Here is a 20,832-nt window from a genome sequence, read left to right on the forward strand (position 1 = left end):
GGATGAAACCGGCCGTCACTTGTTTTCGGTGAATAAGGGATGGGTGGCGAATAGCTGGGCTGGACAGGACCAGCAGCCCTCATCTGCCTCTTTGTTCCATGGCAGCACAATAACATGGCTCTCATCTAATTAATTTGGCCCACCACCCAGTGACGATGTCATCTATATCTAGACCTTATGGCCTTCTCTTGTGTCATGTTATATCATTTCCTTCGATTTTAAGGTCAGGCTAAAGGTGATGTTACGTTATTTCCTGTTATGTCATCATTAAGCAGGGTTGAAACCTGAAAAATCATACTTCTCCGGTCACAGTTTTTCGAAAAGCATGGTCTTCATCCTTGTTCATCCTTGTTTTTAATGTAACTCATACTCAGAATGTATTGTAAAGATAATGTTGTTGACTATAAAGTGCAAACGTAGTTCGAACGAGACCATTGCATTGTAAATGCTTGTTGCTTGGACGACTGGGGGGGGCACAGCTTGGAAGAAGGGGTGGGGACTGCCGGGTGGATGGGGGCGACGGTGACACTTGTTCGCGGGCGATCTCGTGAACTTTTGAACTTTGATCTAATTTCTCCATCATCAGAAAGTACCAGGGAGGCAGCGTCGGGTGGTATCGCGGTCATTTACGAAGGTTCACAGCAATGAAAGGAGATACCAAATGGCCCCTTCTCCACATTGCGATACCTTACACTTTCAAACCAATCCTCATTTTAGAATAAATGCAAGTTACCGCTCTCCAGGTGGTAACAGCCTTTGTCGAGGAGCACATGTACCTCATAATTGACTAGACAACACAAAGCAAGAAAGTGATCTTTCTGGGAGACTTCAATCTACAAGGGGGCACCACAGAAGTCTCTGCAGTGGACAACCTCGCCTCCACTCTCGTCAACTGGTCTAATCCAACACAACCCAAGACCTACACACACAAAAGGCTCCATACTGGACCTACTAATCTCCAAAGAAAACACCCTCCGAGTGAAAGATATCGGGCAAACCGAAAAGTGTAGCTACCTGGTTTCGAAACTCCAAAAACATGGCCATCGGTATACTTAGCAACACTGCTCCGAAGACACTGCTCCCCATCGCCCCCACCACGGACGGGAATGACTCGACTTCCCGCAGCTTTGAATGCCTTTCTGATCTGCTCGATAAAGTAGGTCCACTCCAAGGCAAAAAGGACCGACCGAAACCATCAGCACCAACGTTCAACAAAGCACTGTGCAAGGAAAGCCTTAAAACTCTGAGAAACATGGAGATGGTTGGACTCCACCAATAACCTCACCCGTCTCAGAAATACCAGGCTCCTGTACAAGACACATCTTCTGGGAGGAATCCAACCACCTCACATCCCACCTGGACTTAGCCAAGAACCGACCGAAGCAACTCTTCCATCTGGTCAAAACCCCAACTGCCCCTCCACGTCCTTAACATTTGAAGACGCACCAACAAGAACGGAGGAGTGTGTACAGTCCTTCCTCTTTACATCATGACGTCCATACTACCCCTCCCTTGGTGTGCGAATCCAAAGACACGTGGCGACATTTCCAAACCACTGCAGCGAAGTGGTGCAGGGTATCTTTTCAGCTTCTTTTCTTCGGTTATCGTGTAAATTGACACTTGCCCCTTTATTGAACATCTGTCTGAAAGTTAGTGCTCTCCTCAGTAAAGTAAGAAAAGGGATTTAAAAATGCCTCTTGGTGAAAAAAAAACGTAGCTTTAATGAATGTCTGCAAGGCACACATTAAAAAGAAAAGAGAATACAGCTTCATCCTCACAGTGATAACGGGCCAACATGATTCTGCCGTTCCTACTAACCCTACTTAGGTGTATTATGGCAGTCCTACAAACAGCTGTATGCCAGTCCTACAAACAGCTGTATGCCAGTCCTACAAACAGCTGTATGCCAGTCCTACAAACAGCTGTATGCCAGTCCTACAAACAGCTGTATGCCAGTCCTACAAACAGCTGTATGCCAGTCCTACAAACAGCTGTATGCCAGTCCTACAAACAGCTGTATGCCAGTCCTACAAACAGCTGTATGCCAGTCCTACAAACAGCTGTATGCCAGTCCTACAAACAGCTGTATGCCAGCCCTACTGACCCTGAAAAGATGTATGCCATTCCTACTAACCGCTGTATACCATGCCAGTCCTACTAACAGCTGTATGCCAGTCCTACTAACAGCTGTATGCCAGTCCTACTAACCCTAATAAAAGGAATATGTCATTCGTACAAACAGCTGTATTCCATTCCTACCAACCCTACCAAAAAAGGTGTATGCCATTCCTAACCCCACTAAGAGGTGTATGCCAGTCCTAACCAACCCTACTAACAGGTGTATGCCAGTCCTACTAACCCTACTAACAGGTGTGCCAGTCCTCCGGACCTTAACTGAGCCTTGCAAGAAAGCTAAATACAGATGTAAAACGGAGTACAAACGCTGCCCCAATAATAGTGGCGTGACGAACGTGGCCAACGTCTAAATCACTTTTACTTTTCATTATTACTCCCTGCTCTCCTTCACCCCCACACACAGCTGGCGTAGGCACAGCCGCATGGGCACACTGGCAGCGCTCATCTGCAGTTTTGAGAGAGTTGTAACCCGTCGTGAGTGATGCCCGGAGGAACCCGATGACGATGCATGCCACCACATGGCGGGTCCGCGCTTTCCGGCCTTAAAGCAGAGTTTGTGTAGGTTTTGTCGGTTTCTTTACTCCCAGAGTATACAGAGGACTCTTATGACCCTGTAGGGGTTTGGCCACATCAGACCCGTTGCATCTTGGGTGTCTGGACTTTCAAAACGGACTTGAAGGCCCACTACAACAAGATTTTAGCTAAGACATTATTTGTTACCAAATGCTGGTGCAGACATACTCGGCTCACCCTGGTCACTCCTGGACACACCTCTTGTACTGTTTTCTGTAATGATTCCTTTGTAATATTGTAACTTCCATGTAACAAACATGTCTACTGTAGAGCTCTTTGGGTAATGCATACATCGAACCCTCCCGGTTCCGGCGGAAAAGTACCGATGTCAAGGCTAGCCTCCCGCCTCCGATTCCTACAGGCCCAAACCCGACTGCTCGGGTTGCTTCAGATGGGAGGGGCTGGCCTCGTGTTACTCGGAGTATGCACTGCCAGGAACCTGATCCTGCAGGCCAGTGCACAACACTTATGCCACGCGCCCTCTGCCTGGCATAGCGATTTCTATGCGCTCTTGACAGGTGTGGAAAAAACTTCTGTTTCAATCTCTGCTATTCCATCCCGCAGCAGCAGACTTGCAAATCCCATACACGCCTATAGACCCCGTGCAGCCACAATAGAAGTCAATGGGAGAAAGACATTCTCAGGATGATGTTTTTTAAATATCCCCCTTTCCTCTTCCAACATGCTGGCATGTATGGTAAGATCTGCCTCATATATACACATAAATAAATATTCGAAGGGTTCCTCAGCACTCTCCAAGTCTTGGGGCTCAGCAGAGTATAAATTCTTCCGGCTGGATTTCGGCTGCACACTACTTCCGGGAAACTCTGGAGTGCAGAGTGCCCCTCCTACCCCGTTTCGGCTGGTGATGGGTGCGGGGCGAGGCCAGGCTGGCAGTGTGTGCCCAGAGGATCAGGGTGAGCCTTGCCCCTCCTGCTACGGATGGGTGCGGGGTGAGGCCAGACTGGCAGTGTGTGCTCAGAGGGTCAGGGTGAGCCCGGCGTCCCTCAGTCCAGGACCGGGAGCCCTTCCCCTCCTGCTAGTGATGGGTGCGGGGCGAGGCCAGACTGGCAGTGAATACCCAGAGGATCAGGGCAAGCTCTGCCCCTCCTGTCCCCGTCCTGCTAGTGATGGGCGCGTAGCGAGACCTAACTGGCAGTGAGCCCAGAGGGTCAGGTTCAGCCCGACGCCCCTCCGTCCAGGACGGGGAGCCCTGCCCCTCCTGCCAGTGATAGGGGAGGCCGTGAGGGGCGAGGCCTGGCTGGCAGAGTGTGCCCAGACTCCAGAGGGTCAGGGTGAGCCTTGCACTTCCTGCTACGGATGGGTGCGGGGCGAGGCCAGACTGGCAGTGTGTGCCCACAGGGTCAGGGTAAGCCCCCGCCCCTCCCATTCACTGAGGGCACTATGAATCTGCAGCTCCTTCCGGGTTGTTTATTCCACCGGTGATGTAATGATGGGTATTCTGAAGGAAGCTGGGTCACGCCGAGGGCCCAGGAACCGGTCTGCCCGCCTCTGGGGCGGGGCGTTCCCCGTGTGGCTACCTGCCAATGGCACAATATTGCACAAATGGAGTTTAAATTCAGGAAACCCCGGTGTGAGCTGTGCCCGGGGGGTGGGGGGGAGGGGGGTTGTGTTCCCAGGTGGCTCACTCACCACGGCACCGTGTTGCACAAACCCCGGTGTGAACTGGGCCGGGGGCTGGCTCGGTGCTGCCCCAGGGACACTGCCCGTCATCAGGGCGTGCTCTTCCCGCACTCTGGGGCGGTTTTTTTTCATCTTTTTTAAAAATTATTTTATGCGTTTTTGTATAGCGCGGACTTTACCCGAAGGTGTCAGAGCGCTTCACAATAGGAACAGTACTGATACATGAGGTACAAATTACAAGTGTGCCCTGCTATGGTCAGAGGCGCCCCCGCACTGGCTGCACAGCCCACAGCCCAGCCGGGGGTGCCCGGGAGCCTGCCGCGCTCCACGAGGACTGTGGTGAAACCCGAAATACTGATGCTTAAATGCAATTTGCGTTCTCTCGCGCTCTAAAGACAAATGTGTTGTCGATTGTCAATGCTTGTGTTTTCTAGTTTACACAAGGGATATCATCTGCTCTACATAGTCTATTCATTCATCCATCCATCTTTTTGCCCACCCGCCAGTAACTGTAAATGAGTGCTCCCACAGGGCCAACTCTGCACGTGTCCATCTCTGCCACGCGCACACACCTCACGGGGCTTCATGGCGCTATGGGCCGAATTGCAGCGCAGACCTGCTCCCTGGCGAAGCAGCTGTCCCTTCGTAAGGTCAGGACACCGGCTCTGTTGGGGCAGAGCAAAAGGCACGCCACTGCCTTTCTCCGAGGCAGAGCATGCCTCGGAGAAAGGCAGCCTCCTTTTCGGATTCGGGGGCGTGTTTTGCTGTTGTCTCCTCCCTGAGACTTTTCGCAAAAAACACGCCCCCCGATCCGAAAAGGACGGGGCATGATTGGAGTGACGGGACCTCTTCTCCAATGGCTGGCCAGCATTTACGAGGCCAGCCAATGGAGAACAGGGCAGAAGAGGGGCGGGTTCAAGCCCCTCTTCTCCCAAGTCATTAAATCTCCGGACTTCCGGTCTGCCGACCGGATGGTCCCGAGACCTAAAAAACAATGGGTTTTCACTAAAGTGGGATAAAGTTGATGAGGTCACTCTAATCACCAAGACCATAACTAATTATAATGATGTCCTGCACTGCTTAGACCCCATGGCGGAAGTTACGGAGGAGGCTGAAGCATTTGAAAAGATCCTAGCAGAATTAAAGTTACAACTAAGCTGCCCTAGACCCACCCATATGGTTCCTCGGCACCGTTAGTTTGATAAAACCTGCTCATAAGCCTCAGCAAACCTACGTAAAGCCTTAAAAAGCCAACCTAGGGAAAAAGATCTGATTTGAACCTTAAGGCTAAACTATAAATTGGCCAGAGCAAACAAGCTGAAGCAATTAAAGGCTGAGGTATGGAATACCTTAAAGCAAGCTTCACAATGAAAGTAAAAACTTTTGGTTGTGATTAATTTCCCCCTTATGGTCGGACAAGGAGGACCCATCCCTAGATGTACATATAAGTGAGGAAAATCGGGTCACCCATTTCAAGCTATATTCCAAAAGGCAGATAATCTCCTTGCAAACAAGGCAATTTGCCCTTCTAAGGAGAAAATATACATGTCATTTAATCTAGAAGAAATTCAACTTGCTCTCAGATATCTCTCCCCCCCCCCCCCCCTCTCCCTCTCCCTCTGAAAGCTGCAGGGCCAGATAGGATCCCAGTGGATGTTCTCCTTGGTAATATTTCATTATGATCTCCCCTATTGACTGTTTAATTCGGTAGCGAAAGAAGGGCCACTACCCTCATGGAAACAATCAATAATAACAGTCTATTAAAAAAGGGGAACCAACTAATCCTGTTGATTATCGTCCCATATCACTGATAGATTGCACGGCAAAACTCATGGCCCAGGTTCTACTTAACAGGCTCGAGAACTCGGTTGAAGAGAAGAGGATCTTGGCCTTAAGTGCAGTATGGGTTCAGGAAGGGTAGGGGTACCCTCTATCAATACCTGAACCAGGCTTTAATGGCTGCAAAATATACAATTGCAAAGACAGGGCATCTTCATATGGAATTCATGGATCTGTCTGTGGCATTGGCTTGCGTAGCACATGGCAAACTGTGGGTCATTTTTGAGGACATGGAAGTAGACCAACTAATAATTGATTTCATGAGACAACTTTATACAGGTGAAACAGCCTCAGTCCACTACGGGATCGAAGGGGAGTGCACCAGACCTTTCAAAGGAGTGCACCAGACCTTTCGAAGGAGAGAAGGGAGTTATACAGGGCGGTGTACTTGCCCCCTTTTTATTTACTCTCTACACGAACAAACTGAATGAGCCCCCGATTGAAAAAAATAAAGGCGCCCCAAGTGTAGAGTTAATTCCCGATTCTGATTCTGATCCTGTTATATGTCAATGACACTGTTCTACTGGCTTAAACTCCCCAGCCCTACAAATACTAATAGAATATGCGGCCTTCATGGCCGACCTAGCCCTTAAGGTAAATAAAAAGAAATCTTTTAATATGACCATAGGTGGAAACTCAAAGTAGTTTAAGATTTTAGTTAGATGGAAATAAAAAACGAGGAAGTAGAACAATTTACCTATGTTGGTGGATTGTTTGACTTTAAACTAAAATGGAAAGAGATGATCTAAAATAGAATAAATCACCTGAGCATGAGTATAGAGGCAAATTTTAGATTTTCATAAAGACTGGGAGGCAAACCCATTCAAGAAATGGCTAACATCTACCGCGCAAAAGCAAGAGCGACAGCTACAGACGGGACAGGAATTTGGGGGTCAGTAGATGTGGAGGGACTTCAAGTGTTGGAAGACAAATGTGTCAAAAGATTGTCTGTACCAGGAGCTTGCTCACATTTTATATCTCATAACGAATTAGATTTCCCTTTTATTTGTGATACGATCAAAATGGCTCCGCTTTTATTGTAGTTACCAATTTGGAAATGCAAAACGGCACCACTAAACCAAATGATTAAAAGATTTTATGAAATTAGACCATGCCCTTAAAATTCCTTGGTTATCTTACAGCAGAGAATCTTTAATCTCATTGGGTTTCGAGGACCTGTAGGTTACAACAATACTGTGCGAAAGCTTCCCTAAAAGCTGAAAAAGAAATCTTCATGGCAAAAAGCATAAGGATAAATGTGAAAGATATAAAGGAAAAAGCTCAGTATTGACATATCGGGATTTACCGGTAGTACAACATGGCTCCCTCTCACATCTATGCTTTGTAGAGTACTCCAGGCATCGTTTTATTCTGACGAGAATGTCTCAATTACATACCACTGTGGGACACCCTTGAAATGTATTTTCATTGAGTCATCTCTCCCTCTGTTCCTGTGATGAAAAATCAAAACAATCTACTCTGCACATATTTTTCTGCTCCTTTTATGCCACAGAAAGGTACAAGTACATTATCCCATTGGTACGAAAATTTAATCTGCCTCACACTTAGGAGGCATTATTTATCCTCCAACAACTTGAAACCACGTTTATGTATGCTTCGTAACTGCCTCTCATTTATTGGTAGCTACAATAACTTGTGGGGGTAGCAAATACATTAATTTAATACGGGGATCAGTTTGATGACTGTAGTATATGGTCTAACCATAAAGAGTTTATGCACTATATCTATGGTATATGCAAGATTCTTAACCAATTCCAAACAAGACGGCTATTTTAGAATTCTGGCTTATGTAGAATGATTGTGCTGCTGAACCTTACAATGAATCTTTGATAAAATCTGTTTATATTTTTTTAATCTGAAACTTTTTATTTAAGGTGGTGGATACAAGGCAGCATTGGCAATCCGCTGTTATGAAATTAGTGGTATTGTTCTCTAAACACAACCCATCATTTATTTAAAACAAATGATCTTGTTTTAAATATTTCAATCATTCTACTCAGATTAAACTAGCCTGGACTGTACTGTAATACTTTTATTGCTATGTATGAAGTGAATTTTATTCCACATACTTTTATGCATTTCATCTTTATATGCGAGAAAACCGAACAGTGGTATGCTATTTAGGTTTAATGGCGCCACTTAGGAGAATAGCACATGTCACAATCTTAGAATTTCCTTATCTCAGTGATGGTGCTGCAAGGTGAGGAGAACCACCAACCTCCCCAAAATTGAGGCCTAGGCCAACTGAATAAAATGACAATTTCCAGCACACGCCGAAGGTGTCTCAATTTTTTTTTTCAACAGTGCACAATATCAGCATAAATTAATTTTGTTGGTCTTCAGACAGCAGACACGTGTTTCGTCGAATACAAGGGCAAATAGTCCTGCGACTTTTTCAAGGCTATGTCTTCTTAATGGAAACCTTTTATTTGTGGTGATAATTCCAACCCACAAAGGGTTTCAGTATCTCGCGACTTCCCAAACAACCGTTATTCTATATCCAGGGATCCCGATATGTCCCAATATCACGAGCGTGAATCTGACTAATTTTCCACCGGACGTCGCATTTTGTGTATCGCAGAGTACGGGATCTTTGATAAAATCTGTTTTTATGATATTTTTTAATCAAACTTTTTATTTAAGGTGGTTGATACAAGGCAGCATTGGCAATCCGCTGTTATGAAATTAGTGGTATTGTTCTCTAAAAACAACCCATCATTTATTTAAATCAAATGATCTTGTTTTAAATATTTCAATCATTCTAGTCCGATTAAACTAGCCTGGCCTGTACTGTAATACTTTTATTGCTATGTATGAAGTGAATTTTATTCCATGTACTTTTATGCATTTTATCTTTAAATGCAAAATAAAGAATTGATTGACCTTGCCTACATCAAAAATTCAAAACCTATACCTGTGTAACCTAATATATTCTGGTCAACATCGAACAAGATTAACTTGGAGATGTTAACTTGCCAAAACATTGCTAATACTTCTGTGAACACTGAATTTCCAATTATTTCAAGTGGAAGGATTGTCAATTAGGGACTGCTGCCTACAGAGATTTATTCAAAAGGTACGAGCCATATTATAAAATAACTTAACAGCAAATTGGAGGAAGCGGACCTTTGTGTTGTGCCACATGTTGAGTGGGCTGTTTGAAATGGTTCCAATCAAGTCATTGTACTGTCAATTGACAGATGTATTATTGTGCTAACTTAGATTTGTTGCAATGTTTTTGAGTCCAGGATTGTTATGGATACCTTCTGGAACATGCAAGAAAAGACACTTAATCCCTCTTCATATTCTGTGCAAGAAACTTGACCCACAGATGCCCAGTGTTCTTATCAAGGCGCATATTCTTAAGGGTGATGACAGTGAGCAAACTGGAACAAAGCTTGGCGCTACTGTTGAACCTGTTAAGTTTCTAAAAAGATTTGCTGAAACAGAAGAAAAATTGGACTTTAAAGAGGTAGAAAAATATATTGTGAGTGTATAGAAAAAGAGTGACCTTCCACCGAAGTCATTTGAAGCAGTGACACAAAAGAGCGTTCTACTTAGTCAGAAGATGTGTAAATGTTTTGGATCATACACATGTAGAGTAGTGTGAATTTGGTTGGGAAGATCTTGACGGGGTGCTAAAACCCATGACATTTCTAAAGCCTTTACCCACAGAACTTACATGTGCATGCAAAACCGGTGGTATAAAAAGATGTCCCTGTCAATATGCTCTCCTCACATGTTCAACATTCTGCAAATGTATCACAAGTGATGGGAGAAAGAAATAAAGTGAACTATGAAAATGTATCTTAAACAGGAGTGATAAACTTTTTTTCATATGCCTCTTCTTCAACTACTATAGCTGGACATTTTGGAAAATTGTGGAAGGGTTGCTCCGAGGAGTTATTTTCTGTGTCTATAATACTACTTGACCCCCAAAACCTCTGTTTTGACACCAAATCGAAGTATATAGGTCTCATGGTTCCTAAAATATTACATCACTACAACACATCTGCCATTTTGAAAAATGTCGTCCAGAATAATTTGGCCCAGATCAGCAATGTCTATTCAAGCTAAACTGCTTCACTAATGATCCAAACACAAATCAAAAATAAAAATCTCTGGACTTTTTTTTTTAACGGAGGTATATCAGAGGGCCAGGATTAGAGCCACTGGAGCTAGTTTAGGCGCTCACGCAACAAAATACAAAGCGTAAGTAGCAAAATCAACTTACTTTGCTTAATTAACCTTTTATCTGCCACCAACACATTTTCAGCATCTACAATTATGACTTTCCCATCTCTTGGACCGACTGCAAAGTTGTCAAAGCTGACATCTAGGAGATAGAGTGCAAATTCAAAGTCATTGTTTGTTAGCTGTTCAGCTATCTCCATTAGTTGCCAGGCAAGGTCCACTCTTTTCTCCCATGGTGCATTGTAAAAACTCCATAACTCCTCTCCAACGTAGTTTACAGCAACCATTCTTCCACATGCACCCAAGTACTTTGCAAAAGGCCATCCTTCATCTGATGGAAAACTCTGTAACAGAAGAGTAAAAATAAATGTCATATAAAAAACAAAACATGCACAAGACTAAACCGATATTACAGGTCCATTCCCCATCACAACAGGACAAATATTTATTTCAATTCATACTTTAGACAAATACTCTCCTTTAACATGCCCTTTAAGAGTGGGATAAATTGGAAGGCATAATTTAAACGTTTATAGTTTGGCTTTACATGGTTAACTCATGAACAAATGGAAAAGCAAACAATTTTTCAAATATGAAGATTAAGAGAAACACAAAAGGAAGCATTCACAACTGTAAACATATACATAACGCATTAAACAAACTTACTTCCACACAAACTTCTAAATAAAGCTTACATTTAAATAATTAAGAAATACAAACTCAATCGGCATACAAAAGGTGAGCAAGCTGGTAGCCAATTATCTGATTTGTTAACAGGATAAGGACCTTCAACATACCCAGGAAAATATGTTATAAAATCTCAAATTCCACATTTCCACACATTAGTTTGCTCTACTCTTCATTTGAAAATCTAAAACTTTTCATGGTGAAAGCTTTATGGAAGTCAGTCAGGTTTAGACTTCCAATTTCGACTTCCACCCCTTCAAAGTCATTCTCCCCTTCACCTGAGGTTTCAACAATGCAAGACTGTCACACTTGACAAATAAAAACCTTCATAAAAACATAAGGCTCTAGGAGATTCCTCAAATCCTTACTAACATCTAGAATAATACTTTCCAAAATGCCATGCCAACCCCCACACATGGTGCATGTATTCCAAAAATGTTTATGGGAACTACAGGGCGTGTATTTTTGAAAAATGCCTACTTGTCGAAACAAGATGGTCCAGAATCGAATAGTGCAGTTAAAAGAATCCACTTACCAATTTTAGTGCCATGCACGGAGGCAAAACATTTTGTTTGACTACGTACTCATTAAAAAAGAGTGGAGATAATAGCTTCACAGATTGTGTAAAGGCACTATCAAATGTGGGCTTGGATGCTAGCAAGGTTCGAATTATGCCACCTTTCAGATTATAACAGGACTCGCTACATACCAGTGCTCTAGTTGTATCAAACCTTAGAATATTCACAGACTCTGCATACATAGACGGCCCTTCTTGAGTGGTGTAAGAAATGTGAGTTACTGACAAGTGGGTGGGCATGGTTACCCGTACCAAACGAACAACCACAATCCTTGTCCAGACGAACCACAAAAGTCACTAAATTAAGCTGCGCTTAACTCTGGTAGCTTGACATAAAAGCAGTCTGGCTTAACTTAGTGGCACGGTTTTAAGTATTTATGCAGCACAGGTCCGGTAATAAAGTGAATAAACACAATAAAAACCCCAAACCAATTTAGAAAAATAAAGCAATTTAATAAATAAAATGAGACCAAAAGTTAATATAACTAGTAGAAAAGGAGATATGCAAATATAAAGGTTTAAGTAAAAATAGTGCCAAGAAGCAGTAAGCACTAACTGAATATCTGGCCGCGCTGGACCGGGACAAAGTCACAAGTTCAGGTAGACTGGAGCGCAAGCCAGAGACAGGAACAGGCTGTTCTGCTGAAAGTTACCTTTTCAAAGAATGGCACACAAATTTCAAAACTTCAGGAATTTACAGGAGGAGCTCATAAATGGGTCCAGGACATGGGAAGGCATCTCTTGCGGTTCAGGAAGACATTCTAACAGATGCCACTAGAGCTCAGGCAGGTCAGCTGCAGAGAGTCCTCTGGAGCTTGCTGTGTCACTAACTCAGACAACTGACCTTTTGATTCACTTTGGAAGTCCTCGGATGAATCAGCAAGGCAAAGCGCAAGCAGCAGGGCAGGATCTGAGGGTAGAAGGCAGGATTCAAGGAACAGGACAGACCTTCTGGGGGTCCTCCACACGTCCAATAGTGAACTGATGAGTGAGTAAGGAGGTCAAATATTTTAACCTGGAGCCACGCACTGAAGTGGGGGAGCTTCTAGTCCACCCACCACCAGGTTCTGGAAATTTACTTCCTTCCCCTTTCTTCTCCTGCCCAGCCTCTAAGGGTTTTAGGGTGACAATAGACTGGTGTCAAGTTTGTGTAAGCTTTGGAGGAAAATCCTTTGAAAATTAAAAAAAAGGTAACAGCTCTGCCACCAACGTGTGGGCAGAATGGCCCATCATGCCCACACCTATACCCTATTTTTCACTGTCTGGGCCTGATGCACATTCCTGATGGTGGAGCAATTAACAGGTCCTGCTGCCTGGAAAGATTAGGGCAGAAAAATGCCAAAAGTCTCAAGCACCACCACAATTGCCAATATGGACACATTCATCAAATCACTTAACTCCGTGATCACATACTGAACCACTGTAATAACCATTTATTTGGAGAACAAAATGTGTTAATTCTGGATTTTATTATGGTTCATGTGAAATACATTTCTCATATTTGTACATATACAGAAACAACTGGCATGACCAGGACTGTGCATAATCCATACTACAAAACAAAAACTTACATGATACAATTATATTTGTCAATACACAAACAATATAGTGCCCACAGTCAGACAGTCTTTCCAAAAGGAGCTTAAGTTTTTTTAATTTCATGTAGTGCAAGCGGATACTGAGCGCATTTAAGTGAGCACTTAAAGAATGCCCGCACTTCATCAATCTCTGGAGGAGAGGCTCAGAGCAATACACAGGTCGGCCTGTGCCAGTCTGACACAGACACACTGGGTAGAACCCCGCATCAATCGTCCCTGCCTTAACTATGCGTTAAATCACCGCAAAGCAATTAAAGGGGCAGGAGGACTGCACGGTGAAAATGGTGCCACAAGCTGCACAAAGGGTGTAAGGGCTGCAACAACAATCATAAAAAGACCACTCAGAGCCTATTAAATGCTACAGAGCAGGCACAAAGACAATATAATGCTTTCCCAGCCACGGATTTGGCGGCATGGTGCGTGCAGATACTAAATTGCTTGGAGGTGACAAAGTTATGGGGAGATACAGCCAGCGTGTGAGATGTCTCGAGCCCAAACAATGCTTTGAAAGCACAACTGCACTAGATATTAGACCTCTAAAAGCAGTGACAACCAAGAGCAGCTGCAGTGTGAATAGAATGCCGCTAATACTCTAAGCAACGCTAGTACCCTAACTGCGTACCGAGACGCAATCACATGAGACGCATGTGCGATTCTTTACCGTAGAGCAGAAACAGCAATAACATACACTAAATCACTATAATGCAGTCAAAGTGAAGTCGAAGTTGCCTATAAAGAAATCTTAAATAATTTTTTTTTTTTAAAAAGCACTGCAGCAGTAAATACCAGCATTTACCACTAATCTACAGTGCACATGCCAGTAATACAACCATTCAGCAATCACCAGAAAATAGTAGAGCGCATTCTAATTGTAGTACATACCAATAAAAACAGCAAATTACAGTGCAAAGCAGACAAATAGAGTTGACCCCGAGCAATCTCTCGCGATGGTGCTCTATCCCCTACAGCCCAACATCTAACCAAACAGCAACCAAGCAGGATTAGAGCGATTATTAATATTGGAGAATCGCACTTTGAACACCAGAACTTGGTGCAGCACTCTGCCATTTCCCAGCATCCCTGCACTGATCAGAACAAGTCGTCACACACTGAAAGAACCCAAACCAACACAAAGCAGATCCGCCTAATCTAGAATACGCAGTCAAATGGAAAACCGATATTAATGCAAAATTGGACATATTGAAAAAAACTGGAAGTACATAACTTAGCAAAGTCAATAAAAACGAACACTCATGCTATACAAAATTACATTGAAACAGTCAGATCGCACATAAAAGCGATAACTAGAGGCGCAGAGGTGAAGAAAGGATCAGTAATGTCAAAGACTTCCAAATTAACGCAAAAAAAAATAAACTCTGCTTTAGTCTAACTCAGAGAACCTACAAAGGCAAATGTCTGAATTGGAAGATCGCAATAGGGGCGAGAACCTCCACATATTTAGCGCTCCAGAAGGGGCAGAAGACACCGCAGAAACATAGCTCCCTACAACAACAGGAATTCGTATGAGGAAATAACTGGAGATGGAAAGAACAGATTTCCTACTTTTAAAAACTCACGCGCTGAAAAACCTAGACTCGTTGTTGGTAAACCATTAAGAAATCAACATTTAGAATGGATTGTAGACTACATGAGGAAGAATAAATACATCAACTGTAATGGCAACAAAAGAATCTACATCTCACAGGACTACTCAAAGATTACTGCTAAAACTAGGAAGGGATTTCTTGCCATACAGTGCAAAAAAAATATGTTCTTTCGCTGGCCCTGCGAAGTTCGGGATCAACCTAGACAGCGCAACACATTTTCAACAACCATAGAGATTTGCTAAAATTCCTACACGAAAAAGAAGCGGAGATGGACGCCACACAACCATAAGTTAACCAGAAAATTACCCAATTGTTGAACTGCACAGGTTTGGAAAGTACACTTAGAAAGTAGTATTTCTAGATGTCAACAGCACAAACGATGTGATGTTTTAAGACTATTTAGAGAAGAAGATATTAAAGTCTACTAATTCCTAAAGAATAAAAACTGTAATGACAAAATGCCGTAGCCAATAAGGCAATGTTCTAACTTTTCCTAAACCATGAAACTTGTGCCTAGATTTTTCCAAACTCTGACAGTTCATGGAAGGTTAAAATATCTAGTTGGTTTAAAAAAAGCTTTTAAATGCTGGTAGGTCGACTGGCCCGAAATTGAAAATATAACTTTTACAGTCCTCGGGATATGGACATTAACAAGGATGAAACATTTTAACCTACGTATGTTCTTTTCTCTACAATTAATTTCACGTTGTAACATACAAGGAACTAAGTCCATGAAACAACAACCAGTAGGGATAGTGGAGTCCCACTTTTAAACCTATTGAATGTTTTAACGGAAGGCTAATATTCTCAAAAAGCTTACGATTGTTGTATGGTTAAAGTAGTGTCCTCTTAGGCTCTCTCATCGGTAGCAACAGACTATGGCCCCACCAATGTGCATGGTCTAAAAGTGCACAAACCCAATCTGCAAATACTTGGCCTAACCATACATCACGATAGAGAAATATTCCTTATTACACTCCACTAGATCACCACTTCACCGCAACCAGAGAGATCTGCAAGACAACCTCAGGCACACAACCCACTTACACTGAGATCAATGGCAAGATCAAGATCTCTATCAAATACTTTCAATAATCTATTAAACATCTACCGGACTTAAGAGGCAGTGATTCCTAGACATGTGGATCATGAGCTAAATTATATGACCGACTGAGCTGCTGTCTCACATGACATTCTACTAGACAACATTTTACAAGAAGCATTCAAACTGGAGGCTGACATGCCCAATACCTCACTAACGCTATGCAAACAAATGGACAGAATGCTGAATAAATCACATTCACCCTAAGTCAAGAGATCTGGGTTAAATCCATTGTTCTTTTGCTCACCATGCCACCCCAGTTTCGACCCAGCCATATGCAAATCAGTTTTGACCCTGTGCCTCATGGGAAAAGTCCAGACCGAACTGCCAAGCCAGGTCCTCCCTGGACTGGAAACAAGCATCCTGGGACCGGTTTCTGGGTATTACAGTTCATGAGCCAGGCTAGCTTGAATCCAGTCAATAGAACACTATGGGGCATACCCAAATGACCCTCCCATACCTGGGCATAGACACATCATATACATACATACATACATATATATCACGAAGCCGCACTCTTCCTGGATATGAAATTAGTAAATTTTAATGACCTTCTCTGTTACCAACGCATTTCGAACTCCACTGGTTCCTGATCACGGTATTTACAAGAGTCCATCATTTATTTTTACATTTTTATACCAACTTATCCGTCCTGCCCACAATGAAGCATTTTGGGAGTTGTGGTTTAAATCAAAGAAACACTTAATCATGTGTATCATACTGATTCCACTTGTCATACTTTTATGTCTGTAACTTTGAATGTATTGTAAGCTGGACACAGAAAGTCTGTGTTCCGTGACTACAAATTACGTCTATTGATCCACGCTGCCAATTATGCGTGTGTGCGGCTAAGTGCCAAGGGTGGTAATTAGGATCACAAAGCTATTTGGCGAACAAATCCTGTCTCATGTTTCAATGGGGCTAAGTGCCCTGTATGAAATAGGTTTGTCAAGGAATTCATGAATACAAATTAGTTTGCTCATTACTAACCATACAAATTCCTTATGGCGTTAATGTGTCTAAACCTATATGATGGTGTGGACTTGTGAAGTGTTTGTGCGGGCTGAGTGCCCGTTTTCTAATTTACCACACATCTAGAAAGTATGAGGAGTGGAACCAGCTATGAATAAAATAAATTGAAAGATGTCTGCTAACAGCTCTGTCTGCATATTGAATTTTTTTTTTTTTGAAGCAATTAGTGCAATTTTTAAGATACAAGGTTGAAATTAGCTTACCTTACAGGGAATATGTGTTATGCACTTAACAGAAAGGGCTACAAATTCATTGCTCACTCGGGGTTTTCCTCGGGATCCAGGGGTGCGGGCATACTTGTCAGAGCTTCCCTACCATTTGAGGTGGGCTCCACCATTGCTGATGATAGGGGCGCTTTGTGGCCGTGTCAGGGAGGTGGGAGGGCAGAACGTTGGTTTTGGTTTGTGTTTATGTCCCTCCTGCCTTGCAGGCCTCCACGTTTGCTGATCTGGGCAAGGCCTTGTTGAACTCCCCGAAGGGATGCTAGTGGTGGGAGGGGACTTCAATGCGGTTGGTTCTGGAATGCTAGATAGGTACCCGCCCAGAGACACCGGGGGGGGCTCAGAAGTGGCTTCCCGACTGATACTTTTGGCCTGGTAGATTGTTGGAGGCTGCGGCACCCCACTCAGCGACAATACACCTTCCACTCCGGGGCCCACGGGAGTCTCTCCCGGATTGATTATCTGCTCACTCTGGCGGCACATGCCTCTTTGGTAACTGAGGTTAGGCACATGGCACGGGGCATATCAGATCATTCACCGGTGTGGGCACGTCTGGACATAGGCCGGGTGGCGGGGGGCAGGGTGGCTCCCATTAACCCCTGGTACTTTCGGGACCCCAAGATGCGCAGCGCGTTGCTGAAGACAGTTGACCACTATTTTCGAGAAAACCAGGGCTCAGTTGACTCCGCGGTGTCCTTGTGGGAAGCTTCTAAGGCTGTACTGAGAGGAGAAGCCTTGTCCCTGGTAGTGGCCGCCAAGCGGCGGAGAGACGCCGAGGTGATACAAGTGGAGGACGAGATAGCGGCTTTAGAGTTGGCCTTGGAGGGGGATGTTGAGACGTCCACGCTGCACAATTTGAGCCTGAAGCAATTGGAGTATAGGGATCTGGTGACAAATGCCGCCAAGACCCTTCACAGGGAGCAGCAGGGGCGGTTGTATGATGTTGGTGATAAGGCCGGGAAATTGCTGGCATGGCTGGACAAAAAGGAGCGTGTTAATCGTGTGGTGCCGGAGTTGTTGACGGATGGGGGAGAGGTTGTCACTGATCCCGACGGTATAGTCCGGTGTTTCTCAGACTATTTTCGTACGGTATACGCCTCTGTCTCGGATAGACAGACTGAGGACTCGTGTGATCTTCTGCGTGACATCGCTCTGCCCTGCCTTTCCGCCATGGATAGGGAGGACCTCGATGGTGATATCACTGTAGACGAAGTGGCAGGTGCTATCCGTGCGTTGCGCTCCGGCAAGGCTTCGGGCCCAAATGGTCTGCCGATAGAGCTATACAAGCTTTGTCCGGATAAGTTTGCTCCTCACTTGACCGCCATGTTCGTGGAGGCGCGGAGGAACGGGTTTCTTCTGCTCGATCAACGGCTGGCGACGATCGTGGTAATACATAAAGACGGAAAGCCCCGGGATAGGTGTGGTTCCTATCGGCCGATCTCGCTTCTTAACGCCGAGCCGAAAATCCTTGCCAAGATTCTCGCGAACCGCCTGGTCCGGGTACTTGGCGACTTGATCCACCCGGATCAGTCGGGCTTTATCCCGCACCGTAACACTGCACTAAACCTTAGACGCCTCCACGGAGTGATTGCCAGGACGGGTACGATACGAGAGCCGGCTATTGTGGCGTCCCTCGACGCCACGATGGCCTTTGACACGGTAGAGTGGGCATACTTGTGGGCGGTGCTGGCCAAATTCGGCTTCGGGCCTGGATTCGTGGGGTGGGTGAGGCTGCTCTATGAGGGGCCTCTTGCAAGCGCCGTGGTGAACGGGCGGGCGTCGGCACCTTTCGAGCTCGGGAGAGGCACCCGGCAGGGTTGCCCCCTGTCGCCGTTTGCCCTTGCTCTTGAGCCGTTGGCGGCGTGGATACGGTGGCACCCGGATATACGTGGGCTTCGCTGGTCGCCTGACCACGAAGACCGTATTTCACTCTACGCTGACGACATTCTGTTATATCTTGCCTCGCCTAAGAAATCTCTGATAGTGGTTTGTGACGTCTTGACATCTTTCGGTAGAAACTCGGGCCTAGTCATTAATTGGGGGAAGTCACACTTGTATGTCCTGTGTGGGGATGTCCCGCCTGTTCCGCGTAACTGTTCGATCCAGATAGCCCAGCAGGGCTTTTTGTATTTGGGGATCTATATTTCCATCGACCCCATCTTGCGCTATGAGAAGAACTTGCTCCCTCCCTTGGCGCGCCTGCGGCGGGATGTGGCGGGCTGGCGGCGATTGCCGCTCTCCCTCCTTGGCCGCGCTGCACTGTTTAAAATGATGTCCCTTCCCCGTTTCCTCTATGCCCTGCAGAACACTCTTGACCTGGTCCCGGCCAGCTATTTCCGTGAGATCGAAAGCCACCAGCGCGCGCTCTTATGGGACGGGCTACCGCGTATCGCAGTCGCTAAGTTGACGCTTCCGTGGTACGACGGTGGTATCGCGCTTCCAGACATTCGACGTTATTACTGGGCCACCCAGTTGAGCGCGATTAACCATGGTGTCTATGGTCCGGCGCTTAGCCCTGGCTTCGCCATGGACCGCTGGTTGCTCCGTGGGGGTAATTACCACAGAGCGTTGTATTCGAAATCGTCGGACCTCACCCTCACGGGGCCCACCAGAGTGGCCGTCCACGTGTGGAAGGTGGCGACGGACTCGCTGGGCTGGAGGGGTAAGCTTACCCTTGCCACCCCTCTGTTTGACTCCGAGATTCTGGGGAAGCTTTGGCGCACAAAAGGGTTCGAGAAATGGGATTTGATCGGCATATCCAGGGTTGGAGACCTTTTGGTTAAGGGTAGGATAAAGTCGTTCGAGGAGCTGCAGAAGGAATACGAGCTGGGGAGCACGGAGTTCTTCCGATATGCACAAGTGCGCCACGCCTTGCAGTCAGTCCTTGTGGAGGGGGAGAAGGTGCCAGAGTCCTCTCCGTTGGAGGATCGGATCCTGGATGGTCACATGCCAGAGAGCACGATTTCGCTCATTTATAAGAAGTTTATCAATGTTCGGGCGGATCTTCTCCTAGGGTTACGCGCCCAATGGATAAGGGACGGCCTTGAACTAGAGGAGGAGGATTGGCAGTCCGCAGTTTCTTCTCCCAAAGAGGTCGCTATCCCCGCGCGGCTGGTGCAGCTTAAAATACTCCATAGGGTCTACGTGACGGGGCCCAGGTTGGTCCACATGGGTTTCTCTGAGGAGGGCCTATGTAAGAGAGGCTGTGGTATGGTGGGTACCTTCCTCCATATTATTTGGGAATGCGGTGCGATTATGGAGTTCTGGAGGAGAGTCCACGAGGTGATGGGGGAGGTAACAGGAATTGTTATGCAGCCTGAGGCGCGATGTTGTCTCCTGAATGTCTGGAGTCCTACTGACCACAACGCGGCACAGACTCAGTGGGTGACCCTGGGGAACATGGTAGCCAAGCGCGATATCGCTCGGCTGTGGGGCTCCAATAGGCCGCCCACATTGACAGCGTGGATGGAAAACATGGACTGGAGTATGTTTAGGGAGAAGACAGTGTATTGTGCTCGGGGGCGCCCTCGGAAATGGCATGCTGTGTGGGGGCCATGGAACCAGTACAGAGGGGACATATGCCTGCCCCCGACCCGGATCC

The 20,832-nt window shown here is 45.5% G+C and overlaps 1 protein-coding gene across 1 annotated transcript in view; it reads right to left on the minus strand.

Annotated features, from left to right (window-relative positions):
* The window catches only part of DIPK2A (divergent protein kinase domain 2A), a 65,718-nt gene that overhangs the window by 15,117 nt on the left and 29,769 nt on the right, over positions 1–20,832 (minus strand). Inside the window, exon 2 of the mRNA XM_085633546.1 lies at positions 10,448–10,751. Coding sequence (XP_085489672.1) covers positions 10,448–10,751 — 304 coding nt within the window. The remainder of the gene's footprint in view (positions 1–10,447; positions 10,752–20,832) is intronic.

This window comes from Triturus cristatus, chromosome 11, assembly GCF_964204655.1.
Source record: "Triturus cristatus chromosome 11, aTriCri1.1, whole genome shotgun sequence".
NCBI classification, from domain to species: domain Eukaryota; kingdom Metazoa; phylum Chordata; class Amphibia; order Caudata; family Salamandridae; genus Triturus; species Triturus cristatus.